The sequence below is a fragment of the Molothrus ater genome, chromosome 8 (assembly GCF_012460135.2).
Source record: "Molothrus ater isolate BHLD 08-10-18 breed brown headed cowbird chromosome 8, BPBGC_Mater_1.1, whole genome shotgun sequence".
Classification (NCBI taxonomy): Eukaryota; Metazoa; Chordata; class Aves; order Passeriformes; family Icteridae; genus Molothrus; species Molothrus ater.
Window position 1 is genome coordinate 23,073,691 of NC_050485.2, and position 21,579 is coordinate 23,095,269.

Consider the following 21,579-nt stretch of genomic DNA (forward strand, 5'->3'; position numbering starts at 1 on the left):
CATGTCAGTATTGAACAATGAACACATTGTCATTTTCTATTGACTAAGTATTCTAAAAGCACTCGGAATAATCGATGCCTGAAACTCTGGGTCTTGAAATTAATTAAAATGGACTTCCATGCCAGTGAGCACACCTGAAGGCTTGATTCACCTGTCTTGTCTCACATTTCTCCTGCAGACATGGACTTTTCTCTTGTAGTTCCTGCCTTTAGCCCCAGCAGATAAGTTTCATCCCAGATGTGTACCTTTATAAACCTTCTCCATTCACCTAGTCTACAAGAGGGAGTTTTTGTACAACAGGATTGAGGGATTTAAATTAAGGCTAGTGTTGTATCACTTCAGTGAACGCCAGGAGACACTCATGGGTGTATGGAGCAAACAGAGCCTTTCATAGGTACTCTGTTACATTCCCCTTCTCAGCTGACTGTAACTGACTACTCAGGCAGATGTCACAAAAAGTAGTATGGTAACAGGACAAGTGAAATATTTTTCACTGTGGGAAGTGAGGACACCAACTGCTTACCTCCTCTATCAGGAGATTGTCACTGGGTGTCAGCTTGTCAGCTTCTTGACCATGTGTGTTCTCCCAAATGGTGTCGTGAATGTTTTTAGAATAAACTCTCACCTTTTTAAGTGAGAAATGTGAGCATGCGCACCCACCCTCTCCTCTGAGCACTCTATAGCTCATTTTTTTCTATTTGCTGATTAACAAGCAGGACCCTGCTCTAGCAAAGGTGTGTAGGACTATTGTGCACACACCATCCACACGTACATACTCGGCTTTGCATGGCCACAGTTGTAGTTGGGGCTCAGGAATGAGCCAGATCGTCAATGTGAGCCCCCAAACTTCACCTAGTGGCAGCTTCCAGCTGCCTGCAAGGGCCCTACCGACACAGAGATCGCACGGGGAGAGGAAAGGTGCCTTGAGCACTGGAGGAGGTGTAAAGGCAGCAGTAAGAACCCCCGCTGTGTCCCAGGCCTGCCCGGGTGCGGGACCTCCCGCTCCTCCAGGGACCCGCTCCGCGTTCCCGCCACGGCCTCGCGCGGGCATCGCCCCGCCCACCGCGGGCCCCCGCGCCGCCGCTAGGGGGCGCGCCCGTAACGGAGCGAAGGGCGGGGGCAGAGGCGCGGCCGCCCTCCGGCCCGCGAGCTTCCATTGGTCAGACCGTCCTGTCACTCACACCGCCCTTGCAGCGGGGCCCCACCCCCTCCGCGCGGAGCCCCGCGCAGCGCCGTCATTGGCGGAGCTGGTCTGTCACTCACGCGGCCCGGCAGTAGGCTCCGCCCCTCCTCCGCGGCTCCGCGCAGCCGCTTGGGCCGGGCCGGGCCGGGCCGGGAGCGCCTGGCGGGAGCGGAGCGGCTTCGGCACCAACTGGGACGGGCCGGGACCAGCCGCCTCCGGGACATGGAGGGCGTGCGGCCGGGCGGGGGGCCCCCCGCGGGCGGGCCGGGGTCCGGCTCGGGGTCCGGGTCTGCGTCCTTCCCGTCGCTGTTCCCGCCGGGGCTGCACGGTATCTACGGCGAATGCCGCCGCCTCTATCCCGACCAGCCCAACCCGCTCCAGGTCACCGCCATCCTCAAGTACTGGTGAGGCGGCCTGGATGGGGCCGGGGTCTTGCGTGGAGCTGGGGGGAGCCGTGAGGCCGGCGCCTTGTGTGGGATAGGAGAGGGTTTGGGAGGAGTGGTGGGAGCGGGAGAGGTTTGGGAGAAGCCCGGGGGCTGGAGACGTTGCACGGGTAAGCTGGAGGGGCTGGGGAGGGTTGCAGCAAGGGGAGAGGGACTGGGGGTTGCGTCCTGTGTTAGGGGTGAGGTGCAAGAGTTTTGGGGACGTGCAGCGGGGGATGGAGGGATTGGGGGTGCAGTCGGTTGCCTGGGGCGTATGTTTGGAGGGGGCTCCTGGGGAGAATGTGCTGGCAATAGGAGAAGGGTCTAGAGAGGTGTGCACTGAAATCAGGAGAGTGCATTGGGGTTTCTGGGGTGATTTGGAGGGTCCCTGAGTGAGGGGTTGCTGATGAAGGCCCCAGCTGGGGCAGATCTTAGGAAAAGGGAGTGTGTTTTACTCAGTGGAGGTGTTCCCACAGAAGGTGAGGGTCTGGAGTTTCCCCCTGGACAGGAGGCAGGAGCTCTGTCTCCTGCCGGGACCCTGGGGTTCCAGTGTGGCAGCAGTGACCAGAGTGAAGCCGCTGTTGCAGCCTGCAGGCCGGACACATGCCTTGTGTACCCATACAGCCCACGGGGCAGTGCCAGCTTCCCTTGCCCTTACACAGCCATGTGTTATCACAGACTGTGGATCTGCTGTGCAGTGTCTCTGCTGACACAGTGTCTGACACCAGGAACAGCAGTTGTTTATGTAGGAGAGTGGCATGAAGGAAGTTCTTGGATGTTTAGCTATGAAGATAAGTGTCTAGCGTCTAATCCCGTGTGAAGAGGAGTTCCTTTTGCTTTTTGCTGTCGCTTAGCTGGTCAGGCCCCTCTTCTGGGGCTAAAGAACACGATCAAGTCACCCCTGAAAGTTTGCTTTACATGACATTGGCCAGTCCCTACCCCAGCACTTGAAAAAAACTAATAAATGCTGAACTTCTTTATTTACAGCTCACTTCAACCTGTATGTTTTTATCTAATTAGAGTCCTGAACAACAGTAGAATAACATCCTCCCTGTGTGCTGTTCTGACAGACAAAGCTATTGCTGTTGTCCACAGAAGTGTAGTTTTTTAAGTGATTCTAGCAAGAAGTTTGTGTGTTAGCCTTTAGTGCCTAGGAGAGTATTGTATTAAAATGACACAGTGGGCTGAGATAAGATTTTGCAAATCTGAGACCTCAAAATATAAATTTCTTAGTCATCTATGCACATCAGTACTTTGGTGGTGGTCTGATCAGTCTGTTTTTACAGCTATGTCTAATCTTAGATACTCATGAAGCATTTCCAGTCACGTTAGCACTTCTTTTCTATCAACAGCTTAAAGCATACTGCCTATAGTGGTGTAGGATTTGTGGAGGTTGAGGGAAATTTAGGTCTATAGTGAAGAATGGCAAAGACCCTTGTTTGGGAAGAAACCTTGTTGCTTAAGGGATTGATGAGGGTTTTGCTGCAGTTGGAGCTCAAGCACTAAAATGATTACTGCTGACAGTGATGGCAGGTTGCAAGTAAGAAGTAATGTGAAGGCCTGTTTATCCTGGCATTTTCCACTTAGTGGTTCCTCCAGCTGTTAGCTCAGCCAGCAGTGAGAGCTGAGCTTCTGTTGTAAAGGTGAGCTTTCTACTGCTGTCCTGTGCAGGAAATGCTTGTGTGAGGTAAAGCCTCCATGGGCGCCACAAGTTCTTTCCTTCCTGTTGTTGGGTGAAACTTGGAGCTTGGTTTTGTTATGTCTGGTAGAACAACTCCTGCCACAACACTCTCTGTCCTACTCTGCCTGGGCTGCCAGCTATTAGCTGGTTTAGATTAGAAGAGGAAATGGCTGAATGAGGTTCTCTGCCTTTGGAGAAATATTGTAACACTAATCAGCTTTTAATTATATGTATCAGTTTCTCTATGGTTAACAGCGATTTGTTTTTTTTGTTCAGGGAGCTGACGTTGTAGTCTTTGGCTTGCAGATCAGAGCAGATCCTAACTGTGTAACGTTGGAGAATCTGCAGAACTCCATGCCTGTTGCACAAAGGAGTTTAGCCATGTGGATTATTTAACGGAACTAGTCTTCTAAAATGCTATTTGCATAGCTTGGGATCCAATCAGAACTTCTTGGAAGAGTTTCTGTCTGTCTTTGTGAAGGCTGTGCACCAAGATGGAGTTTGTCTGTTGATGTCCAGTATCCACTTTTATTATAAAAAATATGGTAGAGTATCTCAGATTGAAAGATCTTGTTGCATAGAATTGCTGGTGAAAAAATCAAATTTGTTCTTTTTTTTTTTTTTGTGATAAGTTTTGAAATAAGCATAATTTGGGCTCAACTACTGGGTTTTTATCACCTGTCTTAAATTTAGGCCATACTCTCAAAAACCTGTGCAGTGAGCTGTGGTCTGCGGCCATTTGGGAATCACAGGCTACTTCTGAAGGGTTGTCAGAAGGTGGCTGTGAAAAGCAATCCTATTGTCAGCTGCTGGGAAGTAACTACAAACAATACACTAAGGACTTTTCAGGGTGAATGAATTAGGAGTTTTCCAATGTCTTTCCATTGTGGGTCTCTTTCCTCTGTGTTTCTCCTTCCACACAAACTTCAGAGGTCTCTTAACATCAGTCAAAAGAAGACTCTTGGTGCAGATGCAAATACAGGGTTTCCCCTGAGGCTGCCCTTCCTGCTCCTGAATGAGCTCCATGAATAGAGAATGTAACAAATTTGTACTGTACCTCTGGCTTTGAAGTTGGGCTCTTCCTAATAAAATCCTCCAACGCTTCCAGCTCTTTGTGTGAGTGCATGTACTGATATGTAGATTGTGATACAAGGTCGAACCCTGCCGCGGCGGCCGTGGGCGGGAGGAGGATGTACCTCAGCAGTGCCGACAGAGAGCAGTGAAACCTGCCACCGAAACTGGATAAATATCTGTGCTGACTAACCTTTGGTGAGCATTATTGCCATGGCTGTGTTACTGAGTGCTGCAGGTAGCTGGCTTAAAGCTCATGCTGGATGTTTGTGCAGTTACGGTGGTTTTGGGATAGGTGTATGGCTTGGATATATGTTGTTCAAAATTTAATTAGTCACTGCTGCAGGCTTTTAGTCTATATCTCTTCCAAGCCTACTACATTTCTCAGCGAGTAAAGATGGTGTGACTGGATAATTGAGCAGCATGTGAACTCTGGGCAGGGCTGAGCTCAGCTTCTCCAGGTCACCTGCTGCCACGTTGCCGTGGCCACCTCTTGGTGGTGCGGTGCTGCAGCTCTCCTGAGAAGTTTGGCCTTTGGAGACAAACACAGGATTGCTGGCAGGAGTGGGGGAGAAGTGTTTGGCTTGCCTGAGGCTGTCCTAGGCAGGACTTGCCATCTGCATCAGACCTGACAATTGTGTTTGAGTAGCCCTAGGGAAAAGCATGTGCTCATGACATGGGACAGGAATAGTCCCTGTCCTGAAAAGGGCAGTATAGAGGTTTCTCTTGTGTGTTGTCAGTGTCAGAGTGCCTGTGTCAGCAGTGTTCCAGCATTGATTGTTTGACTTCTAAAGTGTTATTAAACCCAGTTTGGAAACAGGTTTTCTTTATGTAGGAGATGCTGGTCGCATAGCAGTGTTCCCTTCATTGCAAAGCCCACACAGCTGCTCTGACCACTGACTAACCTCTCCCACTGGTCAGTGCATGAACCTCCCTCACTCCAGATCCTTCCAGTCCAGTAATAATTGTATGTGGCTGCTGCTGGTCACTGCCACTCCTTCAGGGTGAGTGACCATCCTGGCTGGAATTGCTTCCATCTGACTGCTTCCATCATGGATCCCTGGAGGGCTGAGCACTGGCCAGGACACAGGTGCCATGCTCTGAACAGAGCCACCTGGATGGGTGTTTCTGGTCGAGACCTCAGCCTCCAGTGTGACCTGATGCCAGTGAAAGGGAACAGGTGAGAAAAGGGTGTCAGAGGGGACTTGTTTTTTTCCTGAGTGTTTCAAACTATTGCTAGACTTTGAAAACAGGTTTTTTCAGGTGTCTACTGAAGATCAGACTCAGCTTCATCATGGGGTCTGATACACTCTCCCTGTGTTTGCTCACCACTTTGCCTTTTATGCCGTGCGGATGCCACTTGTTATATGAGGAGGCTGCATTGTTCTGATGTAGCCTTTGACAATGGACACCTGTGCCACTACTGGGGGTAAGCTGCTCATCCCCTCTGTCCTGCCCTAGTATCCTGGGCTGCATCCTTGACTGACCTGCTGGAGAAGCTGTAACTGGTCTCAGTCACCATGATGGCAATATATGACTTAGGAGTGGGAAGCTGTCCTACGTAAAGTCAGTCTTGTTAGGCAGCTGCTCTGGTTTTTTGCCAGCAGCAGTAGGAGCAAGGCAGCACAGCACACCTGTGGAGAGGCCTTTTAGTACACCAAACTGATAAGCTGTTTTGTACAGACTTGATAAAGTTGGGCAACAGGAGGAGGGCAGAGAATATAAAACAGTGTCTCACTGTCACTAGGGCTGGATCCATCTGTCCAACCATGGAGACTGTGTATCATGATACACAAACCCTCAGGACAAGTGAAGGAAGCACAGCCATGCCCTGAAACCTGCGGATGATTGTGTAAGGGTCTGTTTCAGACAATAGACATGAGAGGAATTGATGTGTAGAAAGAATCATTTGTTCCAGTGAATGGGGTCATGTGAGTTTGGATTTTCTTGTTTGGAGCAGCTGGGAGTTCTACTTGAAGACACAGTGTGTTGTAGGCACAAAGTGGTTAAACAGCTGCTCAGCTGTGCCAAAACTGCTTGTGGGTAGGTGTTTTGTGATTGACAGGGCAAACAGCAAAACAGTCCAGCATGTTCCTTCCTTCAGCAGGGAGTTGTCCTGTCTTTGCTCAGACAGAGGTGACGTGAGTGGCAGGAGGATGTGCTCTGCTCTCTGCTGGCACACAGCCTCAATTCCCTGTGCCTTGTAGCAGGAAGGGTGGCTGCAGGCTTTGGTGGTTGCTGTGTAGCATAACCTGCCTGTGCTGCATTAACTTTTGAGTTATGTTCTTTTAAGGAAGCCATTCTAATGCTGATGCACAGAGTACAGTGGTGCTTTTTACTCATTCTTGGTTAATGCAAGTGGTGTATTTTTAGAAGTTTTGCTGCTAGTTTTACTGAATTAATGTTTTTCTCTTCCACTGTTTGAACTATTTTGTCTGTGTTCAAAAGTATGGATTACTCTCTTCAAAACTTAGTAATTTCAAAGTCTGCTTGGAATAGCATCACTTTTTTTGAGGTATGTGCCTCTGGACTGAATTAAGAGTTTGCAATGCAGATACAGCCATTGCTCTTTTACTAGTACAGTTTTTCAATTTTCTTTGTGTTTTGTGGAAGCTTTAATATGATTTTCCAGAGGTTTTTATGCTTTAACATTAAAAACATTTTTAGCATGTTGCACACATGTACTTTGTCTTCCTGTGCTCAAAGCTTTCTGGACTTAACCTAACCTTTCTCCTCAATCTTTTTGTTTTTTTAGAGGTAATTTGAATGTTCTACTTTTTGTTTTAAATCAGGTCTTTGTACAACCTCTTCTAGCACCTGGGGAGACTTACCCTTTGTCTTGAGCGAACTAACTTACGTAAGAATATTTCTGTTTTTCATGCAGGTTGGGAGGACCTGACCCTCTGGACTATGTTAGCATGTATAGAAACCTGGGAAACCCAGCACTGAATGTTCCTGAGCACTGGCACTACGTCAGCTTTGGGTTAAGTGACTTGTATGGAGACAACAGAGTACATGAGTAAGTGTCATTTAGGTTCTGTAGCTGTGTGTTGAGTTTTGTGTTGCATTTTGGGGGTGTGTAGGTAAAACCCTGTCCTGCTGCTCATATTATTTGAACAGCTGGTTTTCTGTTGAGAACACTCTAGCCCTGGTCTCAAAAACAATGACGTATGCCTGTGCTTGCATGTAGAAGACATTCTGTGTTCCCCTCTGCAGGCTTTGAATGCAGTATATTTCCTTTCAGTGTTGAGTGAGTTTTTCTTTAAATTTCTTTCAACTTGTTGGGAAATTTTCTTTTAACTGTCTCTCTTGTTGTGTTTTTCACACTCTGTAATCTGTTATGGTTGTACACTTAAATCCTGACCTCTCCCTGTGCATGTTAAATGCCTTCCTCTGGAAAACTGCTGTAAGGGCATTTTTGCTGTTGCTGGCACAGCAGTGTTACTGTCAGCAGACTGCCACTCCAGTGGCTGCTGTATAAAGTGCCAATTTGTGTAACAGAAGCCTGAAACTCTAATTGTTTGACTGTCTTTTTTCCAGTAATTAAATTATTATCTTAGGTTGTTGGTGTGAATGGTTTCTAGCAGGAACTTTGGATTAGACCAAGCAGAGGCAGCACGAGCTAACCCTATTCTTGTCTTTCGTTAGCTGACCTTACTCCTTAACTCCAGTTGAAGTGAGTAGCAGTAGCCAGTCCATCATGATTTTGGGGCTGTGAACATGGCCTTTTAACCAGCCAGAAATGGCACAAGGTTTCTGCTGTCACTGTTCACTGAAACTGTCTTTGCACTGTGTTATAGTTGCAGGATAAATGTCCCTTTCCTTCTTTTGTTTGTCTTGGTTAAGATTCAGCCACCATTTTTTTTTTCCATCAAAGTGCTTCTCTTGCAACAGCAGCAGTTGGGCAGTTTCTTTAGCTTTACCCATTCCTCAAGGCAGTTTCTCCTGTTTTTTTTTCTCCTTGTGTTTGTGATTACAGAACTGTTTTTCAGAAAACAAGTCTGGATTTTATACAGGGCCCTCATGTCATAGAGGTCTGCCTGGGACATTTAAGCAGCCATTAACAACAAACCCCAATTGATAGTTGCAGTGCCAGAGGAAAAGTAGGGCAAGTGAAAGAAATGAAGTTTAAGGCTTCCTTCCCTCCCAAGAGATCTTACTGTGAACGTGTAGGCATTCACATGGTGCTTTTGTTCATAGATCAGGTGTGTGTTCCCTCCTGCCTGGAACAGCATCCCCAGCTCCACAGCACTGTCCTTGTGTCACTTGCCCTGAGATGTTCAGCTGTCTGCTGTCTGTCACCTTTAATTTGGCCTCATTCTTGGAGCTACAAAGCTTAATAGTATTTGTCCTGTCGAGTAGATTGGTTCTCCCTTGTGTCCAAAAGCCTTAATATACATTTATGCATGTGGTAGAGCTGTCAAGACCTACACATCTCCTATACACTGAACCTGAAGTTACCAGCTGGTATGTGAGAGAAGGTTTTCAAAGGAGCTGAGCACTCACCAGCAGTTCTCACTCCCAAGAGCAATTGCTGTTTGCTAAAACTGCTCTGGAAATTTAATGGCTGCGGGAATTGCACATCACGAGCCCAGCCCTGGGTGCACACTGTAGGAATGTGGTGGATTTTCCTATGCACTCAGGAGGTTCTTGTTCTCTGACAGGGAATTTAATAAAGCTTTGTTCAAGAAAATGTCTTTTTTTTTGCTTGAAGGGCTTTGGGATTCTGCTGTCCCAGGTAAAGTGTGCTGTAGAATGGTTGGCAGGAGCATGGGGTTGCAGGGCAGTTTAAATCTTTGGTATATTTCCTTTAATACCAGTGTGGCACTTTGTTCAATTGCCCTGGCCTCTGGAGACAGGAAAGGGTTTGTATTTTTTTTTTGTTTCCCAGCTGTCTACAAAGAGTGCAGAGCTGGATCTGCTTGTGACAGTCAGCAGGATTCCTACATCAGGGATGTGCTTCCATAGCCTTGCTGTCCTTCATACTTTAGAAGGGGAAAGACAGAACACTGCCAAAGGTCTTGTTAATTGTCCAGTTTGGGTAACGTGTAGCTTACTTCTTGTAGACCTCTCATGGTAATGCAGTACAGTCTAGAACAATTATAATGCAGTATTAAATGAAAAGGACTTTTTGATTTTTTTTTGAGTGAACTAACACTGAATTGGAGGCCCCGTATTTTTATTTATAATGGAATAGCAAACAGATGTAGCAAATAATGTGAAAATGTTGACTTTAATTTATATTTTTTAATAAGAACCTGAAAAGTCTGAAGTAGAGCTCTCCCTGTGCCTCCTTGTTGACAGATTTATTTTCAGTTAAAGCAGCACTGTTTCCTGCTCTGCTTACGTATCAGCTGTACTCTGCTTACAGAACCAGTCTGGTTTTAAGAATCTGTAGAATAAGATGGAAGAAATCTTAAGAATTTAAAACAAGGAAACCTTTTTCATTTAAAACCCCGTAGTGTTTCATGGTATAATGGCAACCATGACACCAGCTGTGCTGGGCTGATAGCTCTAAAAATCCTAAATCATGATGTCATGACAGCATTAGGGAACCACAGGCCTTTCAGTGGGATTTCATGCCAAGCTGCTTGCATGGAAATAAGTTTCTCCAGTTGAGCATGTTGCACAACTTGAGTGGCAGCAAAAATCCTTCCAGTATGTTTTTGCAAGTTATACTCCATTTTTAGCTTTTTCTATCTTCTTTCTAATCAAAACAAATGTGTGACTTCTTGAATCTATTTAGCAGGGTTAAAGTAGGGCCTTTTTTTCCGACTGTTCTTGCATTCTGAAGAGATTCTGCACTGCAGTGGTGAGTGTGTGCAGCCTGCTGGCAGGAGGCATGTGGCCAGTGCAGTTGTGGGAGAGGAGATGCTGAGTCCTGCACTCTTCTCCACCCCTTGCTGGCAGCAGCTGCCCACAGCAATGCCAGCAGCAAGGAACATGTCCCTGTGTGTCTGCACAAAGCCAGTGCCTTAGCTGGCAGTTGCAGGTTCGTGCTCTGATGCCAGGCCGTCAGTGAGGTCAAGGGACAGATCATTCCTGCAGTTTACAAACATTATGGTGACTTCTTCCTTGGTGGAGAACAGGTGCATGAGGAAGGCAGCATCAGCAGGTGTAGCTGGACTCAGACTCTATCAGCGGCAGTGCCAGCTTCAGCTGACTCCCTCAGGAGTCTCTGACCCAGGAGGCAATGGGCAGAACCTGATGCATAGGAAATTCCACCTGCAGATGAGGAAGAACCTAATTACTGTGTGGGTGACCATGCACTGGAACAGATTGTCCAGAGAGGCTGTGGAGATACTAAAGAACTGTCTGGACGCAATCCTGTGCCATGTGCTCTGGGATTACCCTGCATGAGCAGGAAGGTTGGACCAGATGACAGTGGTGCCACAGTGTTTGCCAGCCCCAGATTGTGCTGGCACAGGTTTGCAGGGCTGTCCAGGGACTAAGAAGGAAAATGTTTTTTCCCAGACTGGCTTCTGACTTCAGTTTGCTCTAAGCCTAAGGTTTGAATCTCCACTTAACTGTTCACTGTTCTGTAGTTTGAGTGCTCATTCATTTTCTGAACACTTTAAAGTGCATGGAAAGTGAAAACCATGATGCAAGAGAATTCCTGAACACCTTGAATAGTCTTATTTGTATTAAAATTGCAGGGTTGTAATTCAGAGCTGAAATAGAAAGTAAGGCTTAAATAATGGATAGATTGAGATAAGATTTTTATTTGTGGTCTTCCCACATCCCGCAAAGTGACACGCCAACTGTGTTTTGATGTTTACTACATCAGCTTCATACTGACAAGGGTGGTGGGGTTTGGGGTTTTTTGGTTTTGTTTTTTTTTTTTCCTGGCCCCTAGCCAGGAGCCGAAGTGCAGCATCCCATTTGCATAAAACCAGAGAGATTACAGCTGCCTTCATCTCTATTACAGATGCAGGGTACCACCCGCTGAGACAACAGGTTCCAACTTGCTGTGGTCCTTTTGATTTGTGCTGCTTTCCATTTGGATCAGGAGGGAGCGGTGCATGCCGGGATAACGTGTTGTCTCTGTGGGTGGTGCCTCCCTATTAAAGGTGAGGGTAAGCAGGAGCCTTTCAAGATCTTCAGTCCAGCTTGTGTTCTGCTTGCTTGTATAGATCCTCTGAATGACCTTAACTTGTAAAAGGGCAAGGATGCTTGTTAGAGTTGGGAGGAAAAAAAGGAGCGCAAAAGTGGATCAGGTAACCAATACAAGGCTTGCAGAGGGGTGGATGTTTTCTGGAAGGCTTTTTCTGAGTATAAAAGGAGTTTGAAAAGAGTATTTAGAAAATAGCCTGGAAGTTGGAATGAGTCCTCTCTTTCTTTTGAGTGCATGCTGGCTTCTCCTTTGAACCTGCATGAATGTAGGATGGAGTGGTGCTGACAGCTATCACTTTAGTGGCCTCTTAGTTCTGTAGCCTTTCATAAATTTAAAAGCTCACTGCCCTCAGCTTGCCAGCCTTTAGCCTTAAATTTTGCTATTTAATGGGTCCCTAAGTGCTTTATAAACCACATGCCTAAAGCACTGCTGAAATATTACACCAAGCTCCAAGGTAACTGAATGCTTTTAAAATGGTGGAGAGTGACTCTGCCCCTCTTTGTTTTCATGATAAAACAGAGGGCCTTTTGGAAGATGGTAAATTAGAGAGAGGTGGTAGATCCGTATTTCAGATAAGATTTGTAAAGTTCAGCATGTCTACCTTGAGAGGTTGCTGGAGGTGAAGCATCTGCCCCAGCTAAAGAGAATTACATGGAAGAGGATATCAGTGAGCAGCAGTTTAAGAAAGCAGTACAAGAGGTAGGATTTGGAGGAGAGAGGGTCCAAGGTGGGCACCATACTCTGGACTTCCTTTTTCTTCCCAGGTCTTGTTTGCCTATCAAAGGCTGACCCCAAATGTAATGGTTATTTTTTCATTTGGTCTTCTGTCTGAGGCAGAGGGGAGAGAGGAAGGTTCACGGCAGAGTGCAAAGGGAGAGGCCATAGAATTAGGGAGTTCTGTAACAAAAAAAAAAAAAGTGTTTTCTTTCAATGCTAGTTTATTTGAGAATCTGTCAGAGTAGGAAAGAGTAGTTTAGATGCACAGCACAATAAAATCTGTCTTTTAATTGATTTTTTTTTTTGTGATTAGATTTTTTCATACCTTTAAAGATATGAGTTAGAATGAGCTTTTCTTAAAATTAAGGTACTTTTAACAAGTCTCACCTGTGTGGATTCTCTGGAAATACATGTGTGGTTCTACTTAAACTTGCTTACTGGGAATACCTGTAGATCCTTCTCTTCTGTCTGCCTATTTGTTTTTGCATACTTTGCAGAAATGTGACATTTTTGGGACAACTCTTGCTCTGAAAGACTGGATTGATTTTGACCAATGAGTTTAGACATTTTAATGAAATATATGCACAAGTGTGATCACGTAGGGTTCAATTCTCTATTTCCCAGACAAAAACATTACAAAAAACCCAGTTAAACCATCATGCCTATTTATGTCCCTCTGAGGGTGTCCCTCCAGTGACTGCCATGCACCAGAACCCTCTAAGGCTTGTGTTTTACTGCTGGAGGCAGACCTCCCCTGAAGCTATGGTCACTGCAGGGAAATCTGATTTTCCTCCTCCAAGGCAGAGTGCACTTGGCTTCCAAATGTCACTTGCTGGAGGTAGTTAGTACCCTAATGAAATGGAAGATGTGGGCCACCTACAGAGAGCAGCCTGCTTTGTGCTGCGGTCTATCTGTGTTTACGTGCAGGGGCTGTGGGACGAGACCACTCTTGAACTGTGCTAGATTTGGAATGTTTTTTGAAGCATTGAAGGAAATTCATTTAATGTTTACAGCACAGTAGTTGAATTTACAGGAAAGACTGTTTTCAATTAAAAAAAAGAAGGGAAAAAGATTGGAAGAAGGTTTAGTGCTGAGCATTGAAGGCAAATGCCACTTCCTGTTCGATTGTGGGTCTGCGCTCCAGTGCTGCATCCTGTTAGGATGAGCTTCTTGCTGCCTTGCAGGGAAGGGGCATAGTGCTCAAAGTGGATGATTTTATGGTGGTTTTTTTGCCAACAGAACTTCCACATTTATGATCTTGGCACATTGGAAGAGAGTTGATCTGAGACATGGCTTCCTTACTCTGATCTCCAATGAGTGGAGATGTGGGAGAGTTTGCAGGCTCTGCTCTCCCAGCAAGTTCAGCCTGCCAGGAAGAGAAGTGACTGGGGATCAAAACTGGGTCTTCTAGTGAAAGGTTGCTTTATGTGATAAAGATCTGTTTATGATGTTTTTAAAATCAAGAATTAAAAAACAGCTTTTTTTTCAGTGCAACATGAAGGTTAAAGTATTTTTGAGCGGTGCAGCCATTCCAGCTGTGAGATCATTGACATTCATTGACATTTTTTAATCCATTTGCTGCCTGGAATAGAGATACTAACAAAATAAAGGTTTGAAGAAATACATCAGAAGGCTGTCATTCATACCTAATCCCCTTTGTTTTTTCCTCAATGCATTTTTAGTGTTAGGAACATGCCTTCTTGACTAGTACTAGAATAGTGCATGTTTCTTGATGAGTCTTTGACTATAATTGGCAACAACAAATTACCACTGGTAATAAAGTTACCAATTTTATGTGAAATTTGAGCTATTGGTGTTTCTCTCTTCTATGCTCCGTGGTGATGACCTAACTCAGCTGCCTCTCTACTGTCATCTCAATTTTGAATCAAGGCCCAATAGGCAGTGACACCAGGCTAACAAAAGAGGGCTGCAAATCTTGGTGGTCTCCCATTCAGATGGTATTGCCTTCCTTGGACAAAGGGGTGAGTAGGGCTCCTGAGTGCCACTCTGCTTCTAGGGATGGTAAACAAGGAACGGATCACTGGTGGGAGGCATTTTTTCATCACTTGACAAAGCTGGGTAGATGGGATACCACCTGACAAAGGGCTGAGGTTTAAAGGAAGATTTTGCAAGGGCTCTTAAGAACAAAAAGAAAAAAAAATAGGCCAGAAAACTGTTTTTTTCAGGATGTAAACAGGGTGGGCGGAGGTGAAGGGGGACTCGGCCATTCTTGGGGAGCTCTGATTTAAGCTCAGAGGATACAGACAAGGGAAGGAGGGAAGAGTGCACAGATGGCTCATTGTTTTGTCTAGCTCAGCATTCTTGTACTGCCGAAGTGAAGGGCAATTGTTTTAAAATCCTTTTTGCAAAAAGTGCTCTTTGCTTTCCAGCTATCCCTGGTCCCTGAGATGCAAACTGTAAACCAGAGGGACTGGTCTTAAATGCCCATTTGTTTTGGAGGGTCAGTCCAAGGGGCCCTGGGCAGTTGCTGGGTGGCAAGGCATTGCTTCTATAAAGGAATGGGGGGAAAAGAGTACTCCTGGGAAAATGCACTGCAGCATTTGGGGAGGAGGCGAGAACAAAAGGATGCACTCGGAGGGACTGATGCAGAGCAGTGTCTGGCTTGGGGGCCTTTACCAAAGCTATGAAATGTAGTATGAAACTGGCACATACCTCACCTGCCATGAGGTCTGATGTACAGTATACTTTTCTTACAGTATTTCACTCTTTTTTTTTGTATCAAATAATTCATTATATAAAGAAATACTGCCATTTCTATACTGTTATTCTTTCTACTGTTCCAGTTACACTGGCACCGCTCCTTCCCCTCCTCCCCTGTAAATTGTTGTGGCCTTTCTGGAGCAGGGGCCTTTTTTGGCATAGTCGACAAAAATAAACCATAAAGGCAGCTGTTGTTATGAATAAGGCTCAACAGGGGAATTTTACCAGTAGAACTACAGCAATATAATTATACTGGTAGACTAGTTACAGTAAATTTCCTCATGAAGACAAGCCTTAAGTTGACATTTCCTAGCTAAGTTGAATCCATATGTATAACCTTATTACGCAAAAATAATATGTCTCTGGGACTTGAATTCCTTTTTTACCCAGAAGAGTAACATTAAGCAGAAAAGCAAAGCATTTAGTATTCAGAGATAAATGGGGGATTTTCTCTAACAGAATGGTTGTGATGAGCTGTATGCTGACCTCTGTGTTTTTTACTGGGCAGGTTATTCCTCCAAAAGTGGTCAGGAACACGAAGAGAGTGTTCCTGCTTGTTGCACTCAAATGTAGGCAGTACTGAAATAGGCTGTAAGTTGACATCTCTCTCCCAGCTTTGCTTCTGATTGAAAGACAAGCTGAGCCATTTTGCAGTTTCCATAACTGAAGTGGTTTGACCGAGAAGAAAACTATTTTGCCACTATTAAAATTTTTAGGGGTAAGCCTGGAGCCACTGAAGGGATGGTGAGGTAATGACACTTTCTTTCCTCCTTTGTTTGATTTTTAAGAGGCAAAGATTTATTTTATCCTTTTGGACATCATCTTACAACAAATAGAGTTCATGTAGCATTCACAAGCCTAGAAGTTTCAGGTGCTTCAAAGGGAAGATAGTCTTGCAGGAGAAGCTTAACACTTAAAAGCAGATTAAAAAAAATCTGTAGACTTTTCATTGCAGATGTCTCATGTTTCCTTTCTGGGAGTCTTTCACCAGCAGGTGAAATTGATTAAGATCTCTCATGGTGCTCATCAATATATTTTTAAGTGCACCCTTTGCAATGAAAAGAGACTATGTAACAGCTCACCAAGGAAGGCAAATTGTATGGGTTTCTATAGCTGATGAAGTGAAAGATCAGGGATTGAATTCGAGATCCATCAGGATCGGAGAGACATAGGTGGGTTTAGGTTGGAAGGGACCGTAAAGATCTTCTAGCTCCAATCCCTGCTAGACCAGCTTCCTCAAAGCCCCATCCAGCCTGGCCTGGAACACTTCCAGGAATGGGGCACCCACAGCTCTGCTGGACAGCCCTGTGCCTCAGTAAAGAATTTCTCCACCCTCACAGTAAAGAATTTCTTCCTAGTATCTAATCTAAACCTACTCTCTGTCAGTTTAAAGGCATTCCCCCTTGTCCTGTCACTTTGTGCCATCGTCAAAAGTCTTTCTCCAGCTCTCCAGCCCTTTTGGTACTGGAAGGTGCTCTGAGGTCTCCCTGGAGCCTTGTCTTTTTCAGGCTGAACAGGCCCAACTCTCTCAGCCTGTCCCCAGTCCTCTGAGCCTCTTCATGGCCATCCTCAGGACTTGCTGCAACAGATCCATATTATTTTTAGGATGGGAGTCCCAGAGCTGGATGCAGCAGTCCAGGTGGGATCTTGCAAGAGCAGAGTAGAAGAGCAGAACCACTTCCCTCAACCTGCTGGCCACACCTCTGGTGGTGCAGCCCCAGATACAGTTGACTTCCAGCACAAATCAATTCACCTTGCTTGTTCTCATTGAGCATTTTGCCAACCAGCCATGGGTGCCTACAGCCTGTTTGCAGGCTTTTGGAGTTCAGGCTCCTAAAAGCTCCTGAATACCTTTTACGCCCCGAGTTAATTTATTGCACAGCTGAGAACTTAATTGTATGAGAGTTCTAAAAGTGTGCTCAAGGATATGCTAAAGTTTCCTTCTTGCATGATTTTTCTTAAGGTATGTTCTTCCGCCAGCAGGAAAGTAAAGGGAGACACCAGTGTTTATATTCTACATAAGGTATTGGAGTCCTGATCCTTGCCTGAGACCTTTAGGCAATGCTGAAAAATACTAACTGTAGCTGTCAGTGGCTTTGAGGGTTTTTTCATATTCTTTCCACCCTCCCGGACTGCTTTTGAAAGGTACTTTTGTTATGCGAATAGGTTCCTCCCGGCAGCTGCAGAGCTTTCCACAGTAGCAGCTAGGAGGGAGCCAGCAGACACTGCAAGAAAAGCTGGTGCCCTGTTCCCGGCTGCTCACCAAACACAACAATACTGCCCTTCCCAGCCATGCTGGCTCAAACTAGCCCTTTGCTCATGTTCTCTTGCCTGGTGAGGTTGCAGCTGAGCCTTTAGGTGAGGTTGTGGAGATGTATTGCCATTCTCTGTCTATCAGAGCTGAGGATTCAGATCCGATAGGAAGTAGGACCCATGTGCAGATGGAAGTTTGTCTTCTCTAATGCACTGTGTCGTGCAGTGATTGTGTGCTTTGTTGGCAGAATCACCTCCAGCTCAGGCCAAATGAGAGCTCTGTTCTTCTGGGCCTTGTAGAAACAAAGTATGAGTAGTTCTGAAGTGCAGCATAAATAGGCAGCTTAAGTAAAATGTTACAGAACTTGATAAGTTTTCTTTTTCATTAGTGCCTTCACTCTTGTTCTGTGAATGCAATAGTAAATCCTTATTGTACTCCTAGCTTTTCTTTCCAGATCCTTTCAGTGGGCATTAAGATGATGCCAGTCTGCTGCAACTTCCCAGGCTTTTGCAGTGAAACTGTTTGCACTTTCTTTGTTAGGAAGCACAGCCTCACTTGTGGTGCTGGTTGTGGTGGTTCAGAACCTGCTCTCAACATGTCACCTGGGCTGGGACTGATTCTGCTGGCCATGAAGTGGAAAGCCAGAGTAGCTCTGTGGGGAAATGTGTGAGCCCTTGAGCTGAAACACATGTCAGTAGTCTAGTTACTTGATTGCACAAAGATTTATTTATTTTTAATAAGTTGCTTTGGAAATCATGAAGAGGAACTGGTTTGGTCTTGTCAGTTTAGCTATAACTGTAATGTAAGAATAAACCATCACCTACTGGTATAGCTACATCCAGGCACCATAAAATAGAGAAAATAAAATGTAAACTGCCCTCATATGAGCATCTTTTGCTGGAGTAGGGAGTGACATATCCCATGCAACCTCCTGTTTCGTATTTGGTTGTTTTAGTCATTTCCCGTGTTCTGTATTTGTCCATGCTGTGCAGAATGTGGAGTTAATTTCCCAGCTTTTGTGACCTTGATAGATGGAGCATAATAAGCATTTCCTATATGATGAGTGTGTCACATTACTCTTTGAAGCAGGGAACTATCATTATTTACATCTGAGAATCAAATCCCTAAGTAACTTGTTGAGGAGAAGTTTGTGGCAGACAGGAGGTTCAAACTTAGGTTACCTGGATGCTGTTTGAGCACTTTCAGAGTATTCTGAAGTTTCCTGTTAATAATGAGGCAGATCCGTCCCTTTGGCACTGACAGGGCCTTTGCAGCCTTTTGCCCTTAATCTGCAAGCACTGTCCCTACAGGTGTGACTGTATGTTGGCACTCTCCAGAACAGGACAATAATGCTTCCAAGCCTCTAGAGCTCAAAGGGATTAACCTCCAGCAGCTAAGCATGATCTTGTCCTCCTTCCAGATGCTACCACTTTCATGGCATGGACAGCAGAGCCTCAAAGAAACAACCCCCAGATTGCCTTAACTTGCAGCCCAGCACATTTAGGTGACCAGAAAACTAATGGTGGCTTACTTTAACATACAAGGCTGGAGATAGCACAGTTCAGGAGCTGTTTTGTAGGTGGTTGGGCAGGAGCTGAGTATAGGAACCACTTCTGTCAAAATGAGTTTAACACAAGTATTTGTGATCGGCTATGGGTCTTGCAAGTGGAGTTCTGGGTACAGAGTATCAGTAGCAGAAGTTCATAGCTGTGTTGTTGGCCATGATGATTTGTAGGATCACTTGGATTGGAAGGGACCTCCAAAAGTTTCCAGTTGATGCTTTCTCAGAGGGCTGAGTTCCCTGGATCACATCCCTAGATCTGATTCCAGAGTTTGATCACTATCTAGTGACACTATATAAAACAGTTGTGCCTGCAGAATTACGAATAAGGTTGACTTGACTCTGTAGGTTTAGAGGAAAAAACAATTTATCTGTTGTATCAACATTTTTACAGAGGCAATTGTGTAAAAACAAAATCTAAACTGTGATTCTCCGGGTTTCAGGGACAAGATTGTAACTGGCTGAGTTTTAAAGAAGCTGAATAGTAAAATCTGTGAAATCAGTGTTGTGTATATGTGAGTGAAACTGTACCTTGTCTCCTCTTCCCCCTCTGCCCTGTAACAGCTCTTCCCTCATTGAATGGTAGCTCAGTGAAACACAATTCTGTTTTCATACTGGCCAGCACAAATCAATTCACAAATTTTTACTCAGCTCTATCTCAGTGTAAGCTTTCTAAGTGGATCTACATGAGTTTTTCAGAAAGCTGAGAAACTCCTCCAAATAACTTCAGAGTGAGTGCTCTGCATCTGTTTGGATTTAGATGTTGGAATAAATCTCTAAAAACAATTTAACTTTCTAGAAGAGTTTTCCATTTGGTTGATGGCTTACACATTTGATATGATGTACTGCAAGAGCAAGCTCTAAGCAGCAGCTGCTACAGACTGATATCTCTGAGCCCTGTGTCACTCACTTTCCAACTGATTTTACATGAACAGAAATCTTTGAGCATGTGTTCGTTTTATGTTTATATTTGTCCTGCTTATCCATGAAGTTTTTTCTTAAATTAAGCTGCAAAGCAGTCCAGTAAGATTGTGTGTGCAAGTTTGGAGTAGCAGGAGCTCATGGAATTTCCTGCTAAGTACTCTGAACAGATAACCATCTGACATCCAGATAACCACCCCTTGCTTCTCTTAAATGTTTTTATGTGAATTAATACTTTTTTAAATGTCAGGAGACAATCCAGGAGAATATGTGAGTAAGCAGGTAGGTTTTGGCTGAAATTACTCTTCTGGATACTTTTTAAGCCTTTTATGTAAAGGGGTTGCTGTGCCTATTTTCTTATGGAATTGCTTTACAGGAACCTCCCAGCATGCTGTCGGGGTTCTCAGACGAGAGTTTTATAGTTTTATACTGTTTGACAGCTGCACTAAAAACAACTGCTTCCTGTTAGGCAAGATACTGGAAGTACTAGGTAGTACCCTTTTTTTTTTCTTTTTCTTTTTCCTTTAAGCTCTGAAATCTGAGGGTCATTTGCTTATGGTGGGTAGAAATTGCACAGTGCACCTGAAGCTTGAATTCAGAAGACTGACTGTGCATAATCTTGTTTAAGGCACATCAGCTCTTGCCTGACACCCTTCCCAGGAGATACAGACACTGAAGTGTTTAGCTCAGTGGCTGCTGAACAGCCGCTGGTTGGTTTTGGACAGGAGACCACCCTTTGTGTTGCTTTTTAGTGGACAGTAAAAAGGAAGTGATTCACATCTCAGGTGATTCAAGTGATTTTCAGGGAGGACCTGTGAAGTCAGGCACTGGGTACCTTGATCTTTTTATGACACCAGTCCTCTGTGTTGCTAATAGTAGGCTCTTTGCTACCTGATAGAAAAATTTTCTGGGACAGGTATTAGCTCTGCAGCCTTAAAACACTGTTGTGTGTTGGACTCCCAAGTGCTTTGTTCTCATCAGGCAGAGTGGTGGATCCTGTCTGTCACCTTGGTTTGACCATGTCCTCGAACTTTGAAAAGATCCTGAGATGCTGATCTGGAGTACTGAAAGCTATGGATTTGCAATTATTCTGTTGAGGATTTTTTGGTGGGTGGGATGGGGATTGTGGGCACAATTAAAATTGGTCCTGATACAAATACCAGCAGCTCTTTCTGATGTCAGGTTTAGAAATGTAATGATACTGTGTTTCTGCAGCCTTCAAAATGGTATCAGAGTAGCTCACCAGCAGCAGAACAGGTAACTGTCTTTGTAGAAGATGTGGAAAGATGCAATTAAGAAGTTTAAGTAAAAGACATCTTAAGTGGTTTCAGAAAAGTAGTGTTGAAGCAGCTGAACATTGAGTCTGAGACAAGTCATTCCAGAGTGCTGTGACCTTGCTTCCCAGAAGAGAGTCGGTTTATCTCTCTGAAGCTGTTGGGAGTGCAGCTGTGACTTCTGAAAGTGCAGTCCTAACTATCCCCAAACAGCCTGAAAGGGCTTTCTTGTTGTTCTCAGGCTGAAATAATCATAATGATTTCCCTATGTAAACTCCCGTTTCCAGGGATTGGTTCACCTAATATATTTATATGCACATACTCTTAAACTCTCAAAAAAATAAACACCTAGTACACTCTGCTCCTTGTACAGAGCTGTGTAGCTTTCAAAAGCAGAATTGCAGAAATACTGCCATTTGCACTGCAGTGAAGCAAACCTTCCCTTCTTCCTTGCAAAAGTGAGAATGAAAATGCTTTGGCATATAGCTTTGATTTAAACTGAAAAGCCTCTGGTTTTCAGAGCTGCTTTTAAAGCAAAGGGCTACTTTGGCTTTTGATCCTCTTAAGCTGGGTTATTTGATGTGAAAAACGTCCTGGGTACTCTGCTGCAGAGGGGAGCAGCTTTTCAGTTCTCTGTGTGTGGTTTCAGAAGAGGGCCTG

The 21,579-nt window shown here is 44.9% G+C and overlaps 1 protein-coding gene across 2 annotated transcripts in view; it reads left to right on the plus strand.

Moving 5' to 3' along the window:
* Positions 1-1,333: 1,333 nt before the first annotated feature.
* SUFU (SUFU negative regulator of hedgehog signaling) overlaps positions 1,334-21,579 on the plus strand; it is an 87,924-nt gene continuing 67,678 nt past the window's right edge. For both annotated transcript variants that reach the window (XM_036385581.2, XM_036385582.2), the window contains exons 1-2: positions 1,334-1,587; positions 7,242-7,376. In XM_036385581.2, the coding sequence (XP_036241474.1) occupies positions 1,406-1,587; positions 7,242-7,376 (317 nt within the window). In that variant the 5' untranslated portion in view covers positions 1,334-1,405. The remainder of the gene's footprint in view (positions 1,588-7,241; positions 7,377-21,579) is intronic.